General features: G+C 36.6%; 1 protein-coding gene across 2 annotated transcripts in view; it reads right to left on the bottom strand.

Annotated features, from left to right (window-relative positions):
- Positions 1 to 425: 425 nt before the first annotated feature.
- The window catches only part of LOC120594975 (translation initiation factor IF-2-like), a 97487-nt gene continuing 76459 nt past the window's right edge, over positions 426 to 21453 (bottom strand). Inside the window, exon 4 of one of the 2 annotated variants that reach the window (XM_039853210.1) lies at positions 426 to 2736. In XM_039853210.1, coding sequence (XP_039709144.1) covers positions 2622 to 2736 — 115 coding nt within the window. In that variant the 3' untranslated portion in view covers positions 426 to 2621. Of the gene's footprint in view, positions 4684 to 21453 lie in introns of both variants that reach the window. The other variant, XM_039853212.1, reaches the window with a different exon arrangement.

The raw sequence follows: 21453 nt of genomic DNA, 5'->3' as shown, positions 1-21453 counted from the left end.
CAGGGAATTATTTTATAACTGGAAATAGTTTCCCCCATTACCACTCCTCCTCTATCACCACCAATTTGAAAAGATTGTCATTCTGGGAATTAGACTAATAAAGCTAATAAATAATAGATGACATTGTTTTCTGCAGTAGTCAGCTTCTAAGACAGGATGTCTGAAATACTCAGGGGTAAATTTAACATAATATATGCAATATCTGTACCTTGAAAACTACAAAAGCTTGTTAAGAGAAATTTTAATCAGATTCTAATACATATATATACACTCGCATCGATATATGTGTGTGAGTATATATATATATATATATATATATATATATATATATATATATATATATATATATATATGTAAAAGGCTTAGAATTCCCAAAATAATTTAAAAATAAATTTGGAGCTTTTTTATTGATTTCATACCCTATTTGAAAGCTACATAATTAAGACAGAGCGGCCTTGGTGTAGGATAAACAAATAGATCAATAGAATGAAATAAAGAGTTAGGAAATAGACCAACATTTATAGAGTCAATTGATTTTTCACAAAGGTGCCAAGGTAATTTGATGAGGAAAGGATAGTATCGTCAATAGATAGTGCTGAGACACCTGGATATTCAAAGAGAGAAAAAATTAGCCTTGACCCCTAACTCATACTGCACACAAAAATAAATTCCAAGTGGATCATAGATCTAGAGCAAAATCTAAACACATACAACTTCTAGAAGAAAACAGGACATTTTCAAGATTTGAGGGTAGGCAAAGATTTTGTAGATAAAACAACCCTATTCATAAAAATTGATAAATTGGACTTTTTAAAGCTTACGAACTGTTGCAATTCCAAAGATACCATTATGAAACTGAAAAATTAAGCTATAGATCAGAAGAAAATATCTGCAATACATATATCTGAAAAAGACACATCTTTACATGGATGTAAAGAACACTCACAACTCAAAAATAAGACAAATGATAGTAAAAAAGTGGGCAAAAAGTTTGAGCAGACACTTTACAAAAGACATATACAATGGCCAGTGAGGATGTGAAAATGAGGACATGAACACATCATTAATCATTAGGAAAGTGTAAGTTAAAACCATAATGAAACACTACTACAAACCTACTAGAATGTTAAAAAAGATTGACATGGAAAAAATGTGGACCAACTAGAACTCTCATACATGCTCTTGGGCATGTAAAATATTATAATTACTTTGGAAAACAGTTTGTCAGTTTCTTTTGAAATTAAGCACATACTTTCATATAATTCAGGCTTAGGTATTTACCCAAGAGAAATGAAATCCTATGTCTACAAAAAGACTCATACACTAATGTTCATAGCAGCTTTATTTATAATAGCCCCAAACTAGAAATGACCCAATCGTCCATTTACAGATGAATGGATAAACAATTTGTGTAATAGTCATACAGTTTATCCAGCAACAAAAAAGGACCAACTACTTATACATGCAACATTGATGAATCTCAAAAACATCCTGAGCAAAAGAAGCAAGACACAAAAGAATATGTGCTGTATGATTGTGTTTACATGAAGTTCTAGAACAGGTTGAACTAATCCATAGTGTCAGAAGTCAGACCAGCAGTTGCCTAAGAAGGATTTGGAATTGATTGCAGAGTTATGAGAGAATATGGAATGGTGGTGGTGGTGACAGACGTGTTCTATATCTTAATTATGGTGACAATTATATGGAAATAGATGTTAAAGCTCATCAAATTGTACACTTAAAGTAGGTGCATTTTATTATATCAAAATATAGTATGAAAAAATAAAATAAATAAATGAACAAAATCAACTACCTTCCCTGTCAATATCATGAAAAGTAGAAACTAGAAGGTCCATCTAACTTGGAATAAGTGTGAAGGACTAAAAGGATAGTAATTCTCTCTCTATTCTCTATCTTCTTCCTAAGAAAATTAGCTCCCACAACTTTCCCAGAGTTTCAGTTTTACCACCTTTCCTAGCCCACAAAATAGTTCAAAATCTTCATAAACATCAAAATAAACAGTTAAAATTCAGATGCACTTCTAGTCACTTATTTTATCTGTCATTTCAAGTATTCGTTCTATCATTGTGTTATATTTCCTGCTTCATCATTTTTTGATTGAGGCATCTCTAATATAAGCAGTTGGATCATGTTCATCACAGGGGAAATGATTTCTTGAATTTGTTCCTTATTGAATCTTGAATCTCTTTCACATATGCCTTTTTGTCCGAACTTTCTAACTAGTTTCTAGTTAGTTTCCCTGCCCCCAATTCATTCTATAGTCACCATGTGAATTATCCTTCTAATTTCTTTTCTTGATCAAATCACTCCCCTCTCAGAACAATTCAAATTTGTTTACTAAATAATATGAGACTCATTAGTTTTCTCAGTCTGAATCCCTGCTATCTTCCGTAACTAATTTCCCACTATTCCCCTGTGAATTACACATGTGTTAGCTAACACTGACTGCAAGTCGTTCCTTCCTAAGTTCCTTTTCTATCTCTATCCTTTACCTATGTCTCCTTTCCTCTTGGGATGCTTTCTCCTTCATTTTTTGCCTCCTAGATCTCAACACTCTTCCAAACCAGTTTGCATGTCCCCCTTTCTACCATTACTTCTACCTACTTAAGCATTTTTCCTTTCTTTTGCAGTTGCTCTTGTATTCGATTATAAACTCTTAGAAGGCTGGGGCTCAGTCTCTGACATCCTGTTCCTCCCAGAGCAGTGGCTTTGAATCTAGAAGGAAAGATAACAGTTGAATGACTATGAGGAATGAATCATGCAAGTTCATGTGGTTGAGAAGATCGAGGACTAGAATCTCTATCTCCTTGTTCCTCACTATATTACTTTTTACACCATGGGTTTTGGGAAAATCTCCCACAGTTGCCTCCAGGAGAAAGATGAGGAGAGTACATTTCTCCAGACATTGAAAATTGAATCCAAGAAGATAGTAAAGCTTGCTGCAGGGAATCGTGGCAGAAAGGTTAGCTTGGATGCTTTTTTCTACTTTTAACCTCATACAGTAGTAGAGCAAATGGACTATAAAGTCCCACATGGAAACTGTAACTCTTTATTAGATCTTTTATATATACTTTTTTTTTAATAGAGCCTGGTTGGAGGTTTATAACATATATTGTATATGATCAATATTTTATAAATGATTCTCAAACTTTTGTGTGTGCATGTTTGAGGAACGTTTTCACAAAACAGAATTTGGGATGGCACTTTTTGAAGGCATTAACTTCCGCCTGCACTCACTAGGCTACCCTTTAACTCCATGATGCTGTTGAGAAGAATTATATATTGTCTTGACTAGCTTGCTCATGTTATTGCATGTTCCAGTGAAAACACAATCTTTCTTTGGTCTGATTTGACACTCACTATAAACTCTTATACTTCGCACCAAATTATACCATGATGTTATGTTTGACAGGCAATACTAGAAAGTGTATTGGCTTGGTCGTAGCAGAAATACATTCCTTGTATGGATAAAAATGTGATCATTTGCTATGAGGTGACACACATGTGGATATATACTACTTTAAATAATCGAAGTTGAGGAGATGGACAAAACAAACACATCACGTGGTGGAGGTTCTTTACTGTCCTCCCGAATCCATTCTCCCTTTGTTTCAACGGGATGAGGTTGTAGCTGGGCACATAGTTGTTTGGACAATGACTCACTTTCAAGCCTTCTTTCTACTATTTGAGGACTTGAGATTGAGTCCTTGCAATAGAATGTGGGAGAAGTAATATGTGCTGCTTCCAGGAATAAGCTTTGTAATAGGGGTACATGCTCTTTTCCTTTGATCAGATGGAACTTAAATATGCTCACAGCCCAGCTTTCACCATATAGCAAGGTCAATATCCTACAGCAGAGGTGGCCAAACTTTCTCTATAAAGAGCCAGTATTAAATATTTTCAGCTTTGTGACCACACAGTCTTTGCCTTGCGATGTGAAAGCATCCAAAGATGACACATAAACAAATGGACATGGCTGTTTTCCCATAACATATTATTTATAAAAACAGGTGGCAGGTTGTATTGAGCTCACAGGCCTGCAGCTTTCTAACTCCTACCCTATGGCGAAGAAACTCTGTGGAATAAAAAGAGGCATCTAAAGACTGGGTGGAGCTGCCCACCAGACTCAACCACTTGCCTCAGGACTGTTTATGAGAGAGAAATATGCTTCACTTTCTTTAAGCTGCTGTGTCTCAGGGCCTCTTTGCTCAGCAGTTCAGCTTTTTCCCTAACCAGTACAAATGAGCAGTCAGTCAGCTGCAACCTCACGTGTGAAAGCAGAAAACTTCGATTGGACTCCAGCCATTTCAGATGGACTCGTCACTGTGTCTTACTTCTCCCAAGAAGACTCTAAGTTATTCCTTCCTCTCCAGTCATTTTATTTAAGGAAGATACATTAGTCTTTCTCAGTGGCCATCTGTCTATTCAGCCCACTGTCATACTTTCTTGAAACCAGCACAGGTATTCCCAGGGTCAATTTTGACATCTCCTGAGCTGGTTGGGGAGCAGAGTTAAATCGAGGTATAATATGTGAAGGAGGTAAAATTTTGGAGGGGAGAGCTTTTTTCAACCCTCTTCCGTTCAAAGGCCTCTTTCCTCTCCTCAGATGTCTCTTCTAGATCGTAGTCTTGGATGTTGCTTTTTCTTCTTGCTTTTTCCTAGCTGTAAATTAAAGTGATAGCTTGTAAAACTTAATACGTTCTTCCCCCCATTTGTTTTCTTTTGTTTTGCTTTTTCTAATCATAAATTATATGATATAAAGAGAAAATTTGGAAAATACAAAGTTAAAAATTATGCACAGTAAAACTCCCACACATAATCATGGTTAACAATTCTGGTGTATTTTCTATTTATTTTTTGGCTTGTATTTAGGCATAATTTAAGAAACCTTCAAAATCCAAAGGGATGATATTCAGTAATTAATGCAAACAGAATTGGTGAATAACAGCCAGCGTGATTAACCTATTTCTGCCTGAGAATCAGGGAAGGCTTGATGAAAGAGGTTAATGTTTCAGTTTGCTCTTAGAATATAAGCATTTTGAAGGAGTGAGAATAAGGGGTGGGGGGCGGAAATCCTATGATAACAGAAAGGCATGGAGGCATTAAAGTATACACATATATGAATAATTTAATGGCTAACTGTAGTCTTGAGGAATCTGTTAAAATGTTGTGCTTCCATTTCCTTGTTTATACATTGAGGATAAACATTTATTTGTCTGCTTATCACTCTAGAAAATGGAATATGTTAAGATAATCTATTTTCAAGTGCGTTGAACTCTTCAGAGGAAATGTACCTAAAAATCTACATGTTAATTGAAGAATCAGATTTTTGTCACTCTTGCTATCTATTATGATTTTATTTATTATAAGATATAATTATTCTTCTTGTAGTTATTTCTATGAAAAATTTAAAAGAAAAGTGTTATGTTTTAAATAAATATTTCTTTTGTTATTTAGACTTTATTCACAAGGAAAAATTATTAGAAAATCATACTTATCCTAGGTTAAATAAGAATAATATTAACTTACTTTTCTTACTTGTTTTTGGATGTTTCTGACTGTGATAGTAGTACCTCACAATAACTTATAAAGTTAATTTTTAACTTCAATCATTATTAATTTGGCTGTCTCAAAATTAGGCTTTATGTTATTCAAGTACTACTCTTTAGTGTCATGAAAACGAATCACTACTGTGTGCTCAAAAATAAACATTTCAGTTGCAGACACTTGCAAATAGTTTAAAATATGTTTTAATATGACAGCAGTTACACTTCAGATATTTCTGCTTCTCAAGTTGAAAAAAAAAATCTAAAAAGCAAGGGAACAAAGAAAATATTGACAGTAATCTGCCTAAGTACCAACATGAATACTTGGAAATGTCAGATCTTTACTCATTATAGTCTTGAATTCCCCTTGTTTTATATGATAAATATTATAGCCTCTAGTTAGGTATCATGTCACATAAAATTGTACAGGATTACATTCAAATTTAAGATTGTATTCTAATGTTCACAGGGACTAAATAAAAATCTATTTGTTTAGACCTGCACAGGAGTAGTTTCACTGTCATATTGCAAATTGAGTTTTATAGTTTCATTAATCAAAAATAGGTTTATTTTTAAAAGGAACTATAATGCAGGTGTGACAGGCATAGAAAATAAACTCAAGTCTACAAGAAACATTACAATTCTTATTGCTTTTAAATCAAATAAAACAGACTTTGACTCCAATCTTATCAGACTAGAAGGAAACCCAGTCTCAATCAACATTGGGGTCCCCGATTCTCTTAGGATCATATCAGCATTCAGGAGGTCACATGGTGTCATATCAGGAAAGAGTCTCCACTTGCTGGACCACCATGGTCTCAGCTGACATATCATAGTTAAACTTCAAAATCAGTAGTTCCTTGGTGTTCATGGCTCTCTGTTCTATAGTGAGTGGGAATATAGAGCTTTCTCTTCCCTAGATGTACTACAGAGCCATCCTTCTGAGGACTTGCTACATTTTTTCAAGGACACTGTGCGAAGGTGCACTTTGTGCTTGTGCAAAAGGCTAGATTGATGGGGCAAAGAAGCTTAGAGTCAACCTGCACCCTGCTCACCAGAACCTGTGCCCTGGTACAAGGCTGATTCTTTTTACTCTGGACAAAAGCACACCTGTTCATAAGCCATGCTCCTTTTGGCCTACATCTGCCCAGAGGGGGCACCTTTTCCAGTTGTCACAAAAGTTTCATGTATAGATTAACTGCAGCCCTTTCCTCATTCCGGCATTGCCATAGAACACAGCACATGTTGCTGCCCCTCGTAGACACCTCCCCTCCAGGTCTCTTGTCCTCTTCTTACTGCATGAGAGATGAATCTCTTCTCTCAGCATGGCTGCTTCTCAAAGGCACTTTTCTTTTTCTGCTCTCTTCCAGAACTCCAGTGAAATCTCCTTTGAGGATTTAGGATTTGCAAAAGAGTGAGAAAGCCCTTGGCTACAAGTGGTTTGGCTCTCTGTCTGGCCAAGCTATCCATGGAAAGAAATGATCAGACCCTGGTTACCAGCTTGGAACAGGAGACAGGTGACAACTAAGAGTATAGTATACACACTAATATCTCGAAATTCTCTACTACCCAAGTGTTAGGGGGAAATTTTACATTATAATACTTATGATCTGGCACTCCTCCCACCTCTAAGGAAGAAGAACCATACCATCTGTTTTGGACTTGAGGAGTGCTCTTCAGGATAAGGAATGAGGGAGAGAGAGCTCAGAAGTCAACAGCTGGACATGAAGTTTTAAAGAAAGGAAGGTAGGGGGCTGTATAAGGCAGAGAGGAGCCCCAGCAGAGAGGAGAACAGAAAGGGGAATCCTATGGAAGAAGTGGGGTAGCCGCCATGACAGTGAGATATTAGAGAGCTGTCAGAAGAGTATCCTTAGAAAGTCCCGCTGTGTATTGCATGTTGTAATTTTCCCACCACCTTCTCCTCAAGAGACGAAGCGAAGACTTCGTTGCTTTTTCAGGTCTGTGTGTGTGTTTGTGTGTGTGTGTGTATGTGTGTGTGTGTGTGTGTGTGTGTGTGTTGAGGGGGAGGTAAGATTTGGTATTTTTTAGGCCATGTCACTGTGCTGAGATTATCCTCCAGGTGGCCCAGTGTATTTGGGCATGTGGTTATTCTGCATTATCACCAGAGAGTGCAGCCCCTGAGGGAAAGGATAAGTAAAGAATAAGTCAAACACAAGCTGATCTACCCTTATGAGAATGGCGAAAATAAAAACAACAACAAAAAAGGAAAATACCAAGTATTGGTTAGAATATGGAGGAACTGGAATGCTCCTTCACTGATAGTAGAATGTAAATTGGTATAATCACTTTGGGAAGCTGTTTGACAGTAATTACTAAGGTAGAACATATTTATATCCTATGGCCTAGCAATTAACACCATAGGTGGATTCTCAACAGAAGTGCATATATATGTGCACCAAAGCATATATACTATTCATAATAGCCTCAAACTAGCCATCAAACTGCCATTATAATTCATAAATAAATAGTAGTATATTCAAAGATAGAAATCTAGATAGTAATGATCATGAACCATTTATAATGATACACAGCAAGAGAGTTGATTTTCACAAACAGAATGTTGAGTGAAAGAAATCAGACACAGAAGAGTTTATATTCTATGAGTCTATATAGAGAGAGTACAAATGCAGGCAAAACAATATCAGTGGGGATATTGTAATATTGTAGAATTGATATTGTAATATCAGTTACAAGTGGGAATGGTGATAACCGTTGTGGACATGTTGGTGTTAGGACAGAACTACAAAAGAGGCTTCTGAAATGTTGATGATGTTTTGTTTCTTTTCTGACTGCTGGTTACATGGCTGTATTCAGCTTGTGAAAATACAGCAAGTAGTATAATTATTATGTGTGTACTTTTTGGTATGTTTCTCACACTTCAATAAAAAGTAAAACAAAAAAAAATGGGGTTAAATTTTGCCACACTTTATACAGTGAATTTTTAAAAATATGACTGTAAGTCTCTCAAAAATATTGAGTAGGAGCAGAACAGAAATGATTACTGAATCATTTTGTGTCCATCAAACTCTGATACAAAGAACTGAAAAATATCATTAGCTGAGGAGCTTGGGAAATAGAATTATCTCTTCTTAAAGATATCAACATCAGAGTTCATCTGACATTTTTGTTTCTGCCACAGCAATGCAAAGATAAAAGCAAAGATTACATGAGATCATGTTATAAATGACAAGCACAGTACCTGGCATAAAGTGGTACTTAATGAGTGAAACTATCTTTAATTCTAAGGGCTGTAACTATGTGGTCCAAGAATAGAGACATGTTTATCAAGACAACATGTCTGCTATGGCCTGTTGCCCATGTGTGCATGCAGGACTGGACTGGATGCTAATTCTGGTATGTCTTGGGGTCCCAGGTGTGGTCTGTCGAAATGGGTTTACTTTTAAGGAATACAGAGGAAGGTCGAATATATCGATCAAAATTTATTGAACATTTGCTTGGTGCCAGGCATTGTTCAAAGCAGAATTGATTGGAAGAAGTGGAGAAGATGGTACAAATTATTAGAATTTAGCAGTTTGAAAGGAGGTCTTGGCAGTATCAGTGCAAATCTTAAAAGTTTTTTTTTTTTTTAATTAGATAAACTTCATCCTGTGGATGGAATCTTTTGTTGTTGTTGTTCATAACCTTTGAAGTAGATAGTACTGTATTTCACAGAGGGGTAAACAAAGTCACAGAAAGGTTAAGTAATTTGCCCAATGTAACACAGCTAATAAGAGGCCTCAACAGTATTTAAACCCGAAAAGTCTGACTTTAGAGTCTAAGATGTTAGCAATTAAACTATGCTCATGTTTATGTCACCAAGTCAAAACGGGACAGAGCAGGATGGGCCAGCCACAGTGCAAAGGCAGAAGGGTCCCAATGTCAGAGATTAAACCAGAGATTAAACCAGCAAATGATATCTAGTCCAAGGAGTCTCGGAAATCTCTGGCAAATGTTTGGCTGGAAGGTTTAAAACATAATTCAAATTCATTTAAAACTCTAAAATAGTTTCTTACAAACAAGAAAAGGCTTCATCAATCAACTGGATGCATATTAATATCAAATAGTCATTTTAAGCTATTCTATTTTATTGGAAGAGTTTTTAATCAATATTCTGAGATAATATACTTAAGTTGACATAAAATTCCTTTTTGCATTTTTTTAGTAATATAAAAGTATTCTTTTCCCCATCAACCAACATTTAAAATACATTTTTTCATATTAGTGGAATTTTATGTGCCTGTTAAGTACCATGTGGAAGTAATCAAGTCCTATTATAAACTTGTCAATTCAACACCAATTTCAAGCCATTTACCCACTCAGAATTAGCAGCAATGCAATTTTTAACTTACAGTTTATATTTTAAAATCCTTTTAATTTTGAATTTACTTGTTGGATATAAGTTAATTACTTTGGCAGGATCTGGACCATGCCCTGGTTTGCACCACTGGGAGCCGACACTCATTGCCACAGGTGGTCGGCAGTGAATGGCATGGAAAATATCTGGGAGACTTAGTTTCCCAGCAGATAGATGACTAGCTTTCTCTCTTCTGAGAGCTTCATAGACTTTTTCAGATCACTCAGGCTCAGGCTGGGGATTTATTTCAGTTATAGGAAGAATGAAGATTCTCCACTAACCTCATTCTTTTGCAGAGGCATAGACAGGAATCTGGTTTCCTGACCATGTGTATGGAGGGTGGGACTCATGGCAACTGTCAACTTACTTTTTTCCCTCATTCTTGACCCTGAGCCCATGTCAAGGGACACTGACCCCTGGCAAAGGAGACACTGATAAAGGGACACCAGAAAGCCTCTCCAGAGTATCCCCAGTGGTCCTAGGAGGGCCTGAGTGATGACTCTGAGAAGGTCTAGAATCGCCCAGATCAGAGTCACCTAATGGTCTTAGCTGGGCATCACTCAAAGAATAAATAGCAATGATCTGAATCGTGGGGCATCTCAGACCAGATAAACCCAGACTACCTCTTAAAAAAAAGGCCTCGACCACTTCATATCTTGTTTTTTGAGAAACTGACTTGCTTTTACATAGGGGAAGTCTTGCCTGCCCCAGGCATGGCCTCCGGCCTGCCTGTTGGCACAGGTGCCCTGCTTCTTCACCTTAAGTTTGAAGGGCACTGTCATCATTTATAAAGCTCTTAACCTGCACTGTCAGCATCCATAGTTCTCAGCCTATAAGCCAACTCCTTGTCTGCTGACATATGGTCTTGGTGATTTTATCCCTCTGGACACCCGCCCTAACGCTGTCTATCCTAGCCAGCTGGCCTCCCATGCTGCCTGTACATTACTCTGCCTAGACTCTGGGCATACCTATGTCCTGCCCACATTATGATATTTTAGAAACTAGGTCACATTTTGAAATCCAAAGATGCCATAAAAGAACAATAGAGAAAAATTTTCCAAGGACTTAGTATTGGGACAGATGAACTTTTTAAAGGAATAACATTTCCTGGTTAAAGAAGAAGTAGCTTCTTCCTGCCTCCCCCCAACCCCAAGCCCCTCATTATAAAAGCAATTTATGATCCCTGTAGAAAACTCAGGAAATTCTGGGGGAAAATGATACTATGCTAAGCACTGCACATTGTCATTCATTTATTCAGTACTCGGAATAGAGTAGTAAACGATTTAGACAATGTTTCTGCTTTGATAGATCTTATTTCCTAATAAGGTAAATAGGCAACAAACAAATAAACAGAGAGTTATAGATAGCAATTAAGTCTTTTGAGAAAATAATACCTCATTAAGGAATAAAGAGTGATGGTGCGGGTCTATTGAGGGAAGGATAGTTAAGTCGGAGAAGACAGCATTTAAAAAGAATTTGATAAAAAGCAGTGAGTCATGCAAAGACCTGAGGGAAGAGCATTCCAGCAGAGGAAAGAGCAGGCAGGAATGGACTTGTATTTGAAGGACAGAAAGAAGGCCAGTGTATGTGCCAGAGTTCAAGTGACGTGAACTAGTGATGAGGATTAATGGAGGAGATAGGAAAGGTAGGCAAGAGCAAGGTCATGAGAAATCATAGGCACTGGTAATTAGCGTTATTCTTACTCTGCAACGGGAAGCCTTTGGAGAGTTTAAGAAGGGAGAGATCTGATGCAATTCATGCCATAAAAGATCACTTGGTGTAGTGTGTAATGGCCATGTTTGGGTTATCTTATTGAAACCTCATCAAAAACCTGTGAGGTAATTAAGAGACTTTAATGATACATAAGAAAATTTAAATAGCAATTGGTAGAAATGGGACTTTCATTGGGAAGTTGGACCACAGAGCTCACGCTTTAACTGTATTTTCCTTTTGAGAGTTCTGGAAGGGTACAGAGGGGCTTCTTCAAATGATGAAATTCCGGAGAAATATAAACTGTCCTGAGAGATAGGGCTGGGAATGGGACCACATTGGGAGCCAGACCCACCCAGGTGTAGCAGAGTCAGGTACCTTCACAGCATATTTGCTTTTTACTCTGGTTCCCATCCCTTTTCTGGTCCTATGAGTCAGCCTCCTCTACTTCCTTATATTTAAGGAGTGCATAACAACTGCCTTTCCTCGCTTTCTGTGTCTTCTCTGACCCTGATTCTAATTCATGGCGGCCTCCCTGACTCTGCCATGGTAGTGTGCTGTGTCTGTGTTTTGGTTTTTCATTTACACATTTCTCACAGCAGCACTGGCCTGACATAGTTATAGCGTGTTAATTGTAAACCAAAGAAACTAACTCTATCAAGATCTATTAAAAATGAATGATAGAAACTAGGATAGATCATAAGAACTCTTGGAACTTACGGAACCTAAGTATCTCCAGAAGATCTCAGAAGCAGGGTCCAAAGGACACCCTATGTATGTGCCAACCCCTGAATGTTTGTTTTTCTTTTCTGCCTTTGTATAACATGGCCTGAAATTCAAAGCCCTCGAAAAGAGAGTCTGATTGACCCACAGTTAGTAATATACCAGCCCTTTGCTATTCCAGGCAATGATAAGGAAGTTAGTTGAAGGAACCTCCAGTGATGCTTGATTTCACTTTCCCAACAAGATTGCACATAATAGGGGAGATAATTACCTAGGAAGATATTGAAATGCTATAAGGAAGTGGGGGAGGGGAGGTGAATGTTAGGTAGACAAAATATGTCCAATATTTCTCATGCTTGTTCATCTTTTTTCTTACCACAGCATACCACTCATCATTTACTGGCTAGTCTATAAATGGGCTATTCTATAAAGTTGTGGTCAGCCGTAATGTATTTCAAAGTAAAATATAAATGACTTTTCAATTATCTGCTATTTTGAATTATTTATGCCATCACTTCCTTCTGTTTGCACATGTTAGATCTGATCATGGAAAATGACTATATTATAACTATTTATCAGACAAAACTCTGGCACCATATTCCTTTATTTACAAATACTTCTTCAGCATTGCTCTTTTATTTACTACTATGGCAGGTGCTATGGAAGATAGAGAGGCACTGGATAAGTTGTGATTATTGCTTTCTAGGTGCTTAGAATCAAATATAGGAAACGATACAAAATAAACAATATAAAATATCATAAAACCGTGCATAATCAAAAATAAAAAGTACATCTCTGTGTATGGGATAGTATGATTGACAGCATAAATTGTGCTAATGTAAGAGGAGCTAGGTGCAATGTGTAATTTAAATCTTGAAAGAATATGCTTGGTCTGGGAAAGAGATAAATTTGTAATGTGGCGACTAGATGATCTATGTCCAGGCTATGGTAATCTGTTACAATTTTTGTTATTCACTTGTTTCAGAAGATAGGACAAAGATTGATTTAGAGTCTCTGTCTCTTCTTCTGTGTGTTAAAGATTTTGTCCCAGGGTCATTCCCCTTGGCCACAGTCCTGCTATGTAGCCTTGCAGGGAGGTGCTGCAGTTTTGCCATTTATAAACGGCACAGGCCTGGCCCTCCTGTCTACCTCTATCTTTCCCTTGCTAATGTCATGAAATGCCTCTGGCAGCATAAATAACTTTATTACTAGGCTGTAAAATGGAGCAAGTTATTAATATTGCATGAATTGCTTTCTATTCAATTTTTTTTTCTCTAATAAGGAAAGATCTCACTATATTCTAGAAAGTATGTCCTTAAAACTGCTGAGTAGCATGTATTGAATGAACCAAATTAGGAAGCTCCACTGCTGCTGGAAATTTTGATTGGATGCTTGTGTAAGTAAGTTCAGGTTTACTTCTGAGATGCTCATTTTCTTTAGGAATTCAATTGATTAAGGCAGCCTAACTCTCAGCAGTAACTACAAGAAATTAGATTTTACTGTGAATTGCAGGCCTGCGATTGATGATATGACACTCTGAGCATTATCAAGAGGCTTGTGGACTGCTTTGTTGTGGGAGGTAATTAACACTGAAAGCTTTTGAAAATTGAGGTTTACAGGAGCAGGCCCAAGTCAATGATGTTTTGTTTTATCCGAGATATTTGAATAAGACATGAATAAGCCATGATCTAATATCGCGTTACGAAACCCAAGTTTAGGCAAGATATTAACCTCTCTACAAGCAGAAGTTAAGTTAAAAAGGAAAATATAAAATTCCCTCCAGATCAGTGTGATTAATTACTCTTTGAGGAACCAAGGAAGAAAGGGGTCTACAGATATTACACACTGAGCTTCTTTTGATATGTTTGTTTTCCTTGGGCCACTAATAACCGCATCTTAAGTTTTCTTCTTTTTTGTTGTTTAAAGATTGAGAGTCTACTCTATCTTTTACTATAAGTTAGTTTAAAAAGAAAACTCTCTTTGAAAAGTCAGGATGCTAGGTTCTAGTCCTGGATTCCCAGCTCACATGATTTTCAACCTTTATGTCTCCAGTGTCAGGAAGCATCTGACTCATAGTATGGCCTTGCCCAATCTTGAGTGTGCAATTCCTGGCTCACTAGCAGAGAATAGACTGACAACCTTCTCTCCTGCTACTTAAATGCCACAATTTTATTAGTGGTAACAAACTACTGTGACATATTTCCAACCGATCATGACCTATCAAGTACCTTAACAACTGGATCTGTTACAGCCACAGTCTGGCTGACTATGAATGAATCACTTAATTTCTCTGTGTTTTACTTTTCTTATTCATTGGCCCCTTCCAGTTCTAAAAATCTACAAACACTGTCGTATAGCAGTAATCAAGCCAAATGAGGCCTCTTTGTATATTTATATCATATAGATGTAAGAAATTGTCATACTTATTAAATCTTATAGTTATTCCAACACCAGATCTTGAATTTGACAATGGATCAGGGAAATTATTTGGGGTGTGTAGTTAGTTATTCTCATTGGCATTCAACGGCAGGGTTATGGCTACTCCTTGAATATATTCTAACTTTCTTTAATGTCCATGTTGGCTCTATCAGGCATTAATGCATAATGAATACAAGTATACTATGATACAAATATATTTACAATCTATTCCAGCCATCAGGGCACTAGCCTACAAGTTCCATGACAGCCTGGCCTTTGGTCTGGTTTGTTCACATCCTCAGAGTCTTACACAGAAGAGATGTCCAATGGTATTTGTCGAGTCAACTAAGAACTTCCATAGTAACTACAATATATAAAGTAGTGGTATCTATTATTTTTTGTACTACCATACTGTTTGTTTACATGTGAAAGAAACTCAACTTGAATGAACTTAGGAAAAAAGAAAAGATACTGTTGTGTGACCAGTCCTAGAATAGCAGGTGGCTGCCTGGCTTTAGGGGCAATACTCAAGGACCCAAACCAACATCTTTCTTCATCTTTTATACCTGATTTGTTCTACCTTCTTCCACAAGGTGATTCACGGCCACGGGTAGCACCTCAGTTCACATTTTAGTTTTACCAGCAGGGAGGGACCACCTCCTTCTCTAGTTTTCAGTCTGGCTTCAGTTTTTTACCCACTCTTAGTGGCAAAGATTAGGGGTAGGACAAGGTTTAATAGAAGACCTTTTATCAAAGATTTGTTGGTTTGTGTGTAAAAAGTAGGTTAAAGATGAGAAAGCTTTAAAGGTATATTTGTTAAACATTCTATTTTAACTTGAACGAATTTGCCAATTTTTTTAGTGTAAATTTAAACATTTTTTTAATTTAAAAAAATTTTATTTTTCAGTCTGGGACTATTGTTTGGAACTCTTTTGCTCTTAAAACAAAAAAAACCCAGACTTTTTCCTTTATGCATCATACTTTCCCACTGTGATTTCTTTAAGACAGAGCTAATACTTAAGGATACATGCTGTCAATCTGAGTGTAGAATCCTTCTAGATGTCTAAGATTTCCTCCTCAATTATGTATAGTGATATTTCTCATGATTTATTCGACAGCTCTCTGTGTGTGTAAATGTGTGTGATTTACATTTATCTGCTTTTCCCAAAGCTTTCAGGACACATTTTATAAAATTAGAACTTTTATTTTCTTCTATACTCATTTTATGATTGTTTAATATTTAATAAAATTACATACTTACGATAACTAGTGAAACTGGCACAAAGGTGTAGGAATAAATGAAACTGACTCTTGATGAGTATACTACTCAAAAGGGGCAACCAAAGTATGCAGACGTTCTGACAGATGCCAACTAGTCCCAGCGTTAGTGTGCCCTTTGTACCAGCTGGTCATGGGAGGGTACTGAAGAATATCTTTTGCTCTGGTGACTTGTCTTTAACATATGCAACATCTCTGCCTTTGCATCTTTGCAGTGCATAGAGAGACAGACACGCGCATATAAAAATGTAAAATGTAGAATGTGATGGGCCATAGTAACAATCTATACTATGAGAGCAAAGAAGATGGAGTCACTAATTCTGCATGAGGCTGGGAGATGAGTTGCAGCTGCTTCTTTAAGAACAGCAAGGGAGAGAAAGAAAATGGCAAGTACTAAGGCAGGGATGTGTGAAAGAACAGCACAGTTTGTGACAACTTCCAATTGTTGAGAGTTTAAGATTATTAAAAACTGAAGAAATGCCAAAACAAATTTATGAAAATTGTGATGTTTTAAATGTTTACATTTAATAAATTAAAACCATTAACTCATAAAAAAGGTGCTATTTATAAGGAATTTCAGGATTTATTTTAAAAAGCCATCCAGGCAGCATGGGCCAGCAAAGGGGCATGTTTTAAACTCTATGACAAACAATGGAGTGATGGATATTCTGTCAGTATATTTATATGACAGCATGTATAATATCATTTGGAGATAATGCCAGAAGCCTAACTTCAAAGAGGTTAAAATGTTCCTCCATAGCCAAATGGCTCTCTTCCATGCATGTCTCCTCACTCATATACACCTGGAACATGGTATATTAAAATGCAAACTGAAAGTGGTCAGAGATGAATGCTATGTAAGATGTGTTTTAAAGAACTAAATTAACTAAACAATAATGGGAGACAACAAACAAATTATGAAGGACCTTGCAGCTGTGCTCAAAAATTTGAAAATAAAAGTAACAGAAAACTCAATAGTTCCCCTCTCTGAAAAAAATCTATTGGCAGTCACAAGCCAATTCTTACATTTTCCCATTCTTTATATCATTTTCTTATAAGACTGTGATCCTCTCCTAAAGATATTAAATAAGTTCAGGATTAAATACTGAATTATTATGTACCCATGACTCCAGATAACAAAATACTGAAATATACCTTTAGTTGAGTAACTTGGGATGTAGAATGATCTGGCTTTAAAGATAAAATTTTGGCTCAAGTTGAATATGAAAAATGTTCAAGAAAATATTCAACATCGGAGCTTTGCACAAATTCTGATCTAGATAAAGCATCCTACATTCTCACAGTTTCTGCAGTTCTTCTACGAGCTTCCACCATCATCATTCACTCTGACATAATCTACAAGGGATTTGGCTGGTGATGTCTCTCCCTATGGCACTGTATCTTTACCCTAGCAGGTATGGCTTGTGGTGATGGATGTCATAAAGATGCACAGACAGCATGAGGATAAAAAGGTTGTGGTGTCTCAAAGAAAAAAAATAGTAAGCAGAATAATGCTAGCTGTCAAAGAATGTGATGAGCAATCTATTTTCTCATATTTGTTAATAACTCCAGTTTTTAAAGAAAAAAAGGAATATACTTTTGGAAACATTATCAAGGAGAATAACCTTTAATTGAATGAGGTATATCTGACAGTAAGTAAGTTGTAGATGGATTTTTAAGAGTGATGAATACTGCTATAATGAGGACCCATAAACTGGAAGAAATCATGAGCTAGTTGACAGCTTTTCATGCGTTATAACTTTCCTTTTAGCCCTGAGTCATAGTTTGAATCTTTCAGGCTTGACCAGGCACTGACAGGGCTAACATGTTAACTTTCAACACAACTGACTAAATGGATTAAGGAAGACTTTAAAATGTACTTGACATTTCTAAGAGTCATGCAAATGTAAAATTGTTTAAAATTTTGAATTTTTACTTTTTATCTTGACTAATTTTATTTTCCATATGGAATTAGAAGATCTAACTTAAAGGATTAAATGATAGGATTTTATATTTCAATTACTGATCACTAACATGACAATTTAAAAAGCCACTGCAAAATGGTAGATGAAGTAGAGATAATAAAATGTGAAGGTCGGACTTTGAGATCTTTGCATTAATGATTAGATTCAGATGTCTAAATGGGCCCTGAGGTGATAAATTGGTTTTGTTTAAGAGATGCAATTGTGAGCTGAAGTTTACGTGACCTGTCTCTATTTACAAGAGTTTCTAGCTTTACTCAGTTAAAAAAGGGAGAATATATCTATTCAGTTTACTAGACTCATGAATGGATCATAAATGGAAAGGCATGGAATGGTTTGAATGAAATTGTAAATAACATCTTATTTATTTATATTTTTGTTTCTACCTTTTCGAAGTTGTTTTGATTGAGATAAACTACATTGTGTTATGTGTCACTACAGCCATTTACCAACACTGGTTTCACATATATTAATGTATTTTTAGGTGAAGTTGGTGGTTCACCAAAGGTAGTATTTTTTTACTAAGAGTATAATAAGAAATTTATTACATATCAATATGTAAATATAAACATAATATTTATAAAATCATCTCTATATTAAAAAGTTATATAATTAATATTTAGACAAAAAGCTATACAAATTACATAAATATGAATATACAATAAAAGTCTCACAAAGCAAACTTTATTCTTACCACTCTTTCAGGGATCAATAGGGTGTGTAGAGCTTCCAAATCAGTGTGTCAACATCATCCTGGCAGCTCAATCTCATACAATTCCACAAAAGAAATGCTGTGTCAGCTAGAAAGAGCAATTCCCACACCAGGCAACCTATTGGAACCAAGGTCCAGTCCTAGGGCCCCAGAGCGACTCCATAAGCATGAGTCTCAGAACTCTTTGGAGGCATCTGGTTGACCCTAGGTGTGGGTATAGGGTTGTAGAATAGGTCCCAAAGGGGAGAAATAGGAAATGGAAAGAGGGGGGTTGTCCCTCTGCAGCACTGCAGGCCCCCGCTGTTCCTAGGCACTGTAAGGAAGCCACTCCAATGTGTGAGGGAGAGGCCGAGAGTACTGCCTTGTGAATTGTTCTACTATCTCACAGTTTAAAGAAAGTCTTATGATGCTCTAGATGGACAATTCCCTAATCTTTTTGTGCCTTTCTGTCTTTCCATTTGATGTCTTGGGAGAGAAAATTTGATCAGCTCAGTTCGAATGATGTGTCTATGTTTGTTTAGGCAAAGGAAACAGGAGCCTGTAGTCCACATACGACCATTTTCTATCCCAAACTTTCTCCATGAAAAGGCTAATTCCAGCAGGTGGAGATCCTTTGAACTAGGCAGCCACCCAGGTGGCATCACTGAGAGATATGAATATCCTTGGGATTTTGGACCTCAGTGCTAATCTTCTCAAGGGCTCTAGTCCAGCAGATATAGACAAGTAGGAAGTATTATCTGATCTTATGGGAGGAGAACCAAAAAATAAAAGGATGCGTGATTTACTCAGAGTTTCATGGGAGTCCATAGAAGAGACAAGGTTAGATCCATGCCTTCTTACTTCCAGTCTATGGCACCATTTTGCTGTTCAATGCAATGAACTCAGAAAATTTATTGGCATTAAAACGGCTTTTTTAATTCATGTCATTCCTTAAAAACAAAAAGGAAACAAACAAACAAACAAAAAAACAAAACCCTACAGAACCTTAGTTAATACGAAGCTCTCCAAAAAATTATATTTACTGCTACATATCGAGTGCAGTCTCATAATGGCTTACTTGATCATTTACTCTTACTCATATAAGTCCAGCAGTCTATAATTTCTCGCGACACTTCTTTTTCCTTTTTATTAGATAGGGAAAGCAGTTTGGTTCTTTCATCCTCAGAGGTTTTTTCGTGTGTCCTTTATAATTCCTCAGAAAGATTGAATAATGGCTCTGTAGTGACAGCAGTGAAGCAATTTGTGAGCCTTCAAAAAGATGCAGTGCAGGTAAAAATTATTACTCTGTGTTAACAAAGTAACATATGATACCTGATATATTTTACTACGATCCTCGTGTCCACCCCTCTGGCTTTTTCCAGAATTATGTCTCTGAAAGTATATTTTTAAAATGTGCAATAGACATTGGTCAAACTGGAAGAAAATATTTTTATGCTTTTTCTTTTTAAAATATTTAGAGCCAGTGGGGTTATATCTATGGGCACTTTGGGAAGCATTAAGTGCTATTGACTGAAGACATTGGCAGCCCCAAACTGAGAATTTTATAATCTTTTCTGGATCTCTGTCAGTGTCCTGGTGCAAAGATTTCTTAGTAAATAGATAAAATCCAAGAGAAGAGCCCCCAATTGGTCTAAATCATTTTGATGAGCACCTTACACTTGATAACTACCGCATTAGATTCCTACAGTGAAGAGTACTGTTTTAAAAGTATGTGTATTTTAGAACAGGTATTTTAATTCAGAATGTAGGCGACTTCTCCTTTTAGAAAAAGAAGTTTCAAAAAAAAAAAAGAAGGCTTTAGTAGAGGAAGAAATATAAGGGGCTCAGCTAGTGGTCAGGAAGGAACTTACTAGAGGTAACAACTCTGTTTTGTCAGAAGTTAGGATCTGGTTATCATCATCGTCATAGAGAAATCTCTGGTTTCTGCTTCAAAATTCTAAGTATACTTTTTAAACTCTCCTCTAATGTTTATTGTCACTATCTGACTCTGAATAGAAAGTGTTTCAAATGATTCAATATTTTCTAAAACTTATTGGATTTAATTCTCCCCTTAGTGACTGAAAAGATAGCATCCTATGTCTGTTGCCTTTCCCACCTCACCAAAAAATCCCTTCTAATTTTCCAAGAATGAACTTGAGCTGCTTCCTAAAATTATCATTTAATACTACTAACAAATGAGAAATTGAGGGTGCTGAGCAAAAAGTTTTTTTTTTTTTACCAAAGTAAGGGCCAAATACACTCAAAAAATATTTAAGGGCAGAGGGAGAGAGTTCTGAATCTATCCTTAAGCCTTGACTGCTCATGAACCCACTCTTCTTTCATGGGAAATTGCTCTCCCTTCAAAGGACCCACTCATTCCAGCCTAACAGTGGACCATAGGGCTGTTCTATTGATCTGCTAGTTGTTTCTGCAGATGCTTTCTCGACCATATTTAAATCACGCATTGAAACAACATAAACCTGATCAGGAAAGAATTTAGAGTGTCTGGCTGAAGTTGGTAGTAGCAGAGCATAGTCGTCTAGGGGCGGGGGGCAGACAAATTATTTATTCCAAATAACCATAAATATTACACTAGATTCAGGGGTAAAGTTAGTACTTTTTGAGAATAGTTTGCTGTAGGGAACCAGCCATGAAGGTTTGGCTTTTCACTGGCAATATTAGATGGCTCCCCAGGGCGGGGCAGGAATG

Source organism: Pteropus medius, unplaced genomic scaffold, assembly GCF_902729225.1.
Source record: "Pteropus medius unplaced genomic scaffold, Ma_sr-lr_union100, whole genome shotgun sequence".
NCBI lineage: Eukaryota > Metazoa > Chordata > Mammalia > Chiroptera > Pteropodidae > Pteropus > Pteropus medius.
Note: the sequence above shows the minus strand (reverse complement) of the source record. Positions and strands in the feature narration are given on the sequence as shown.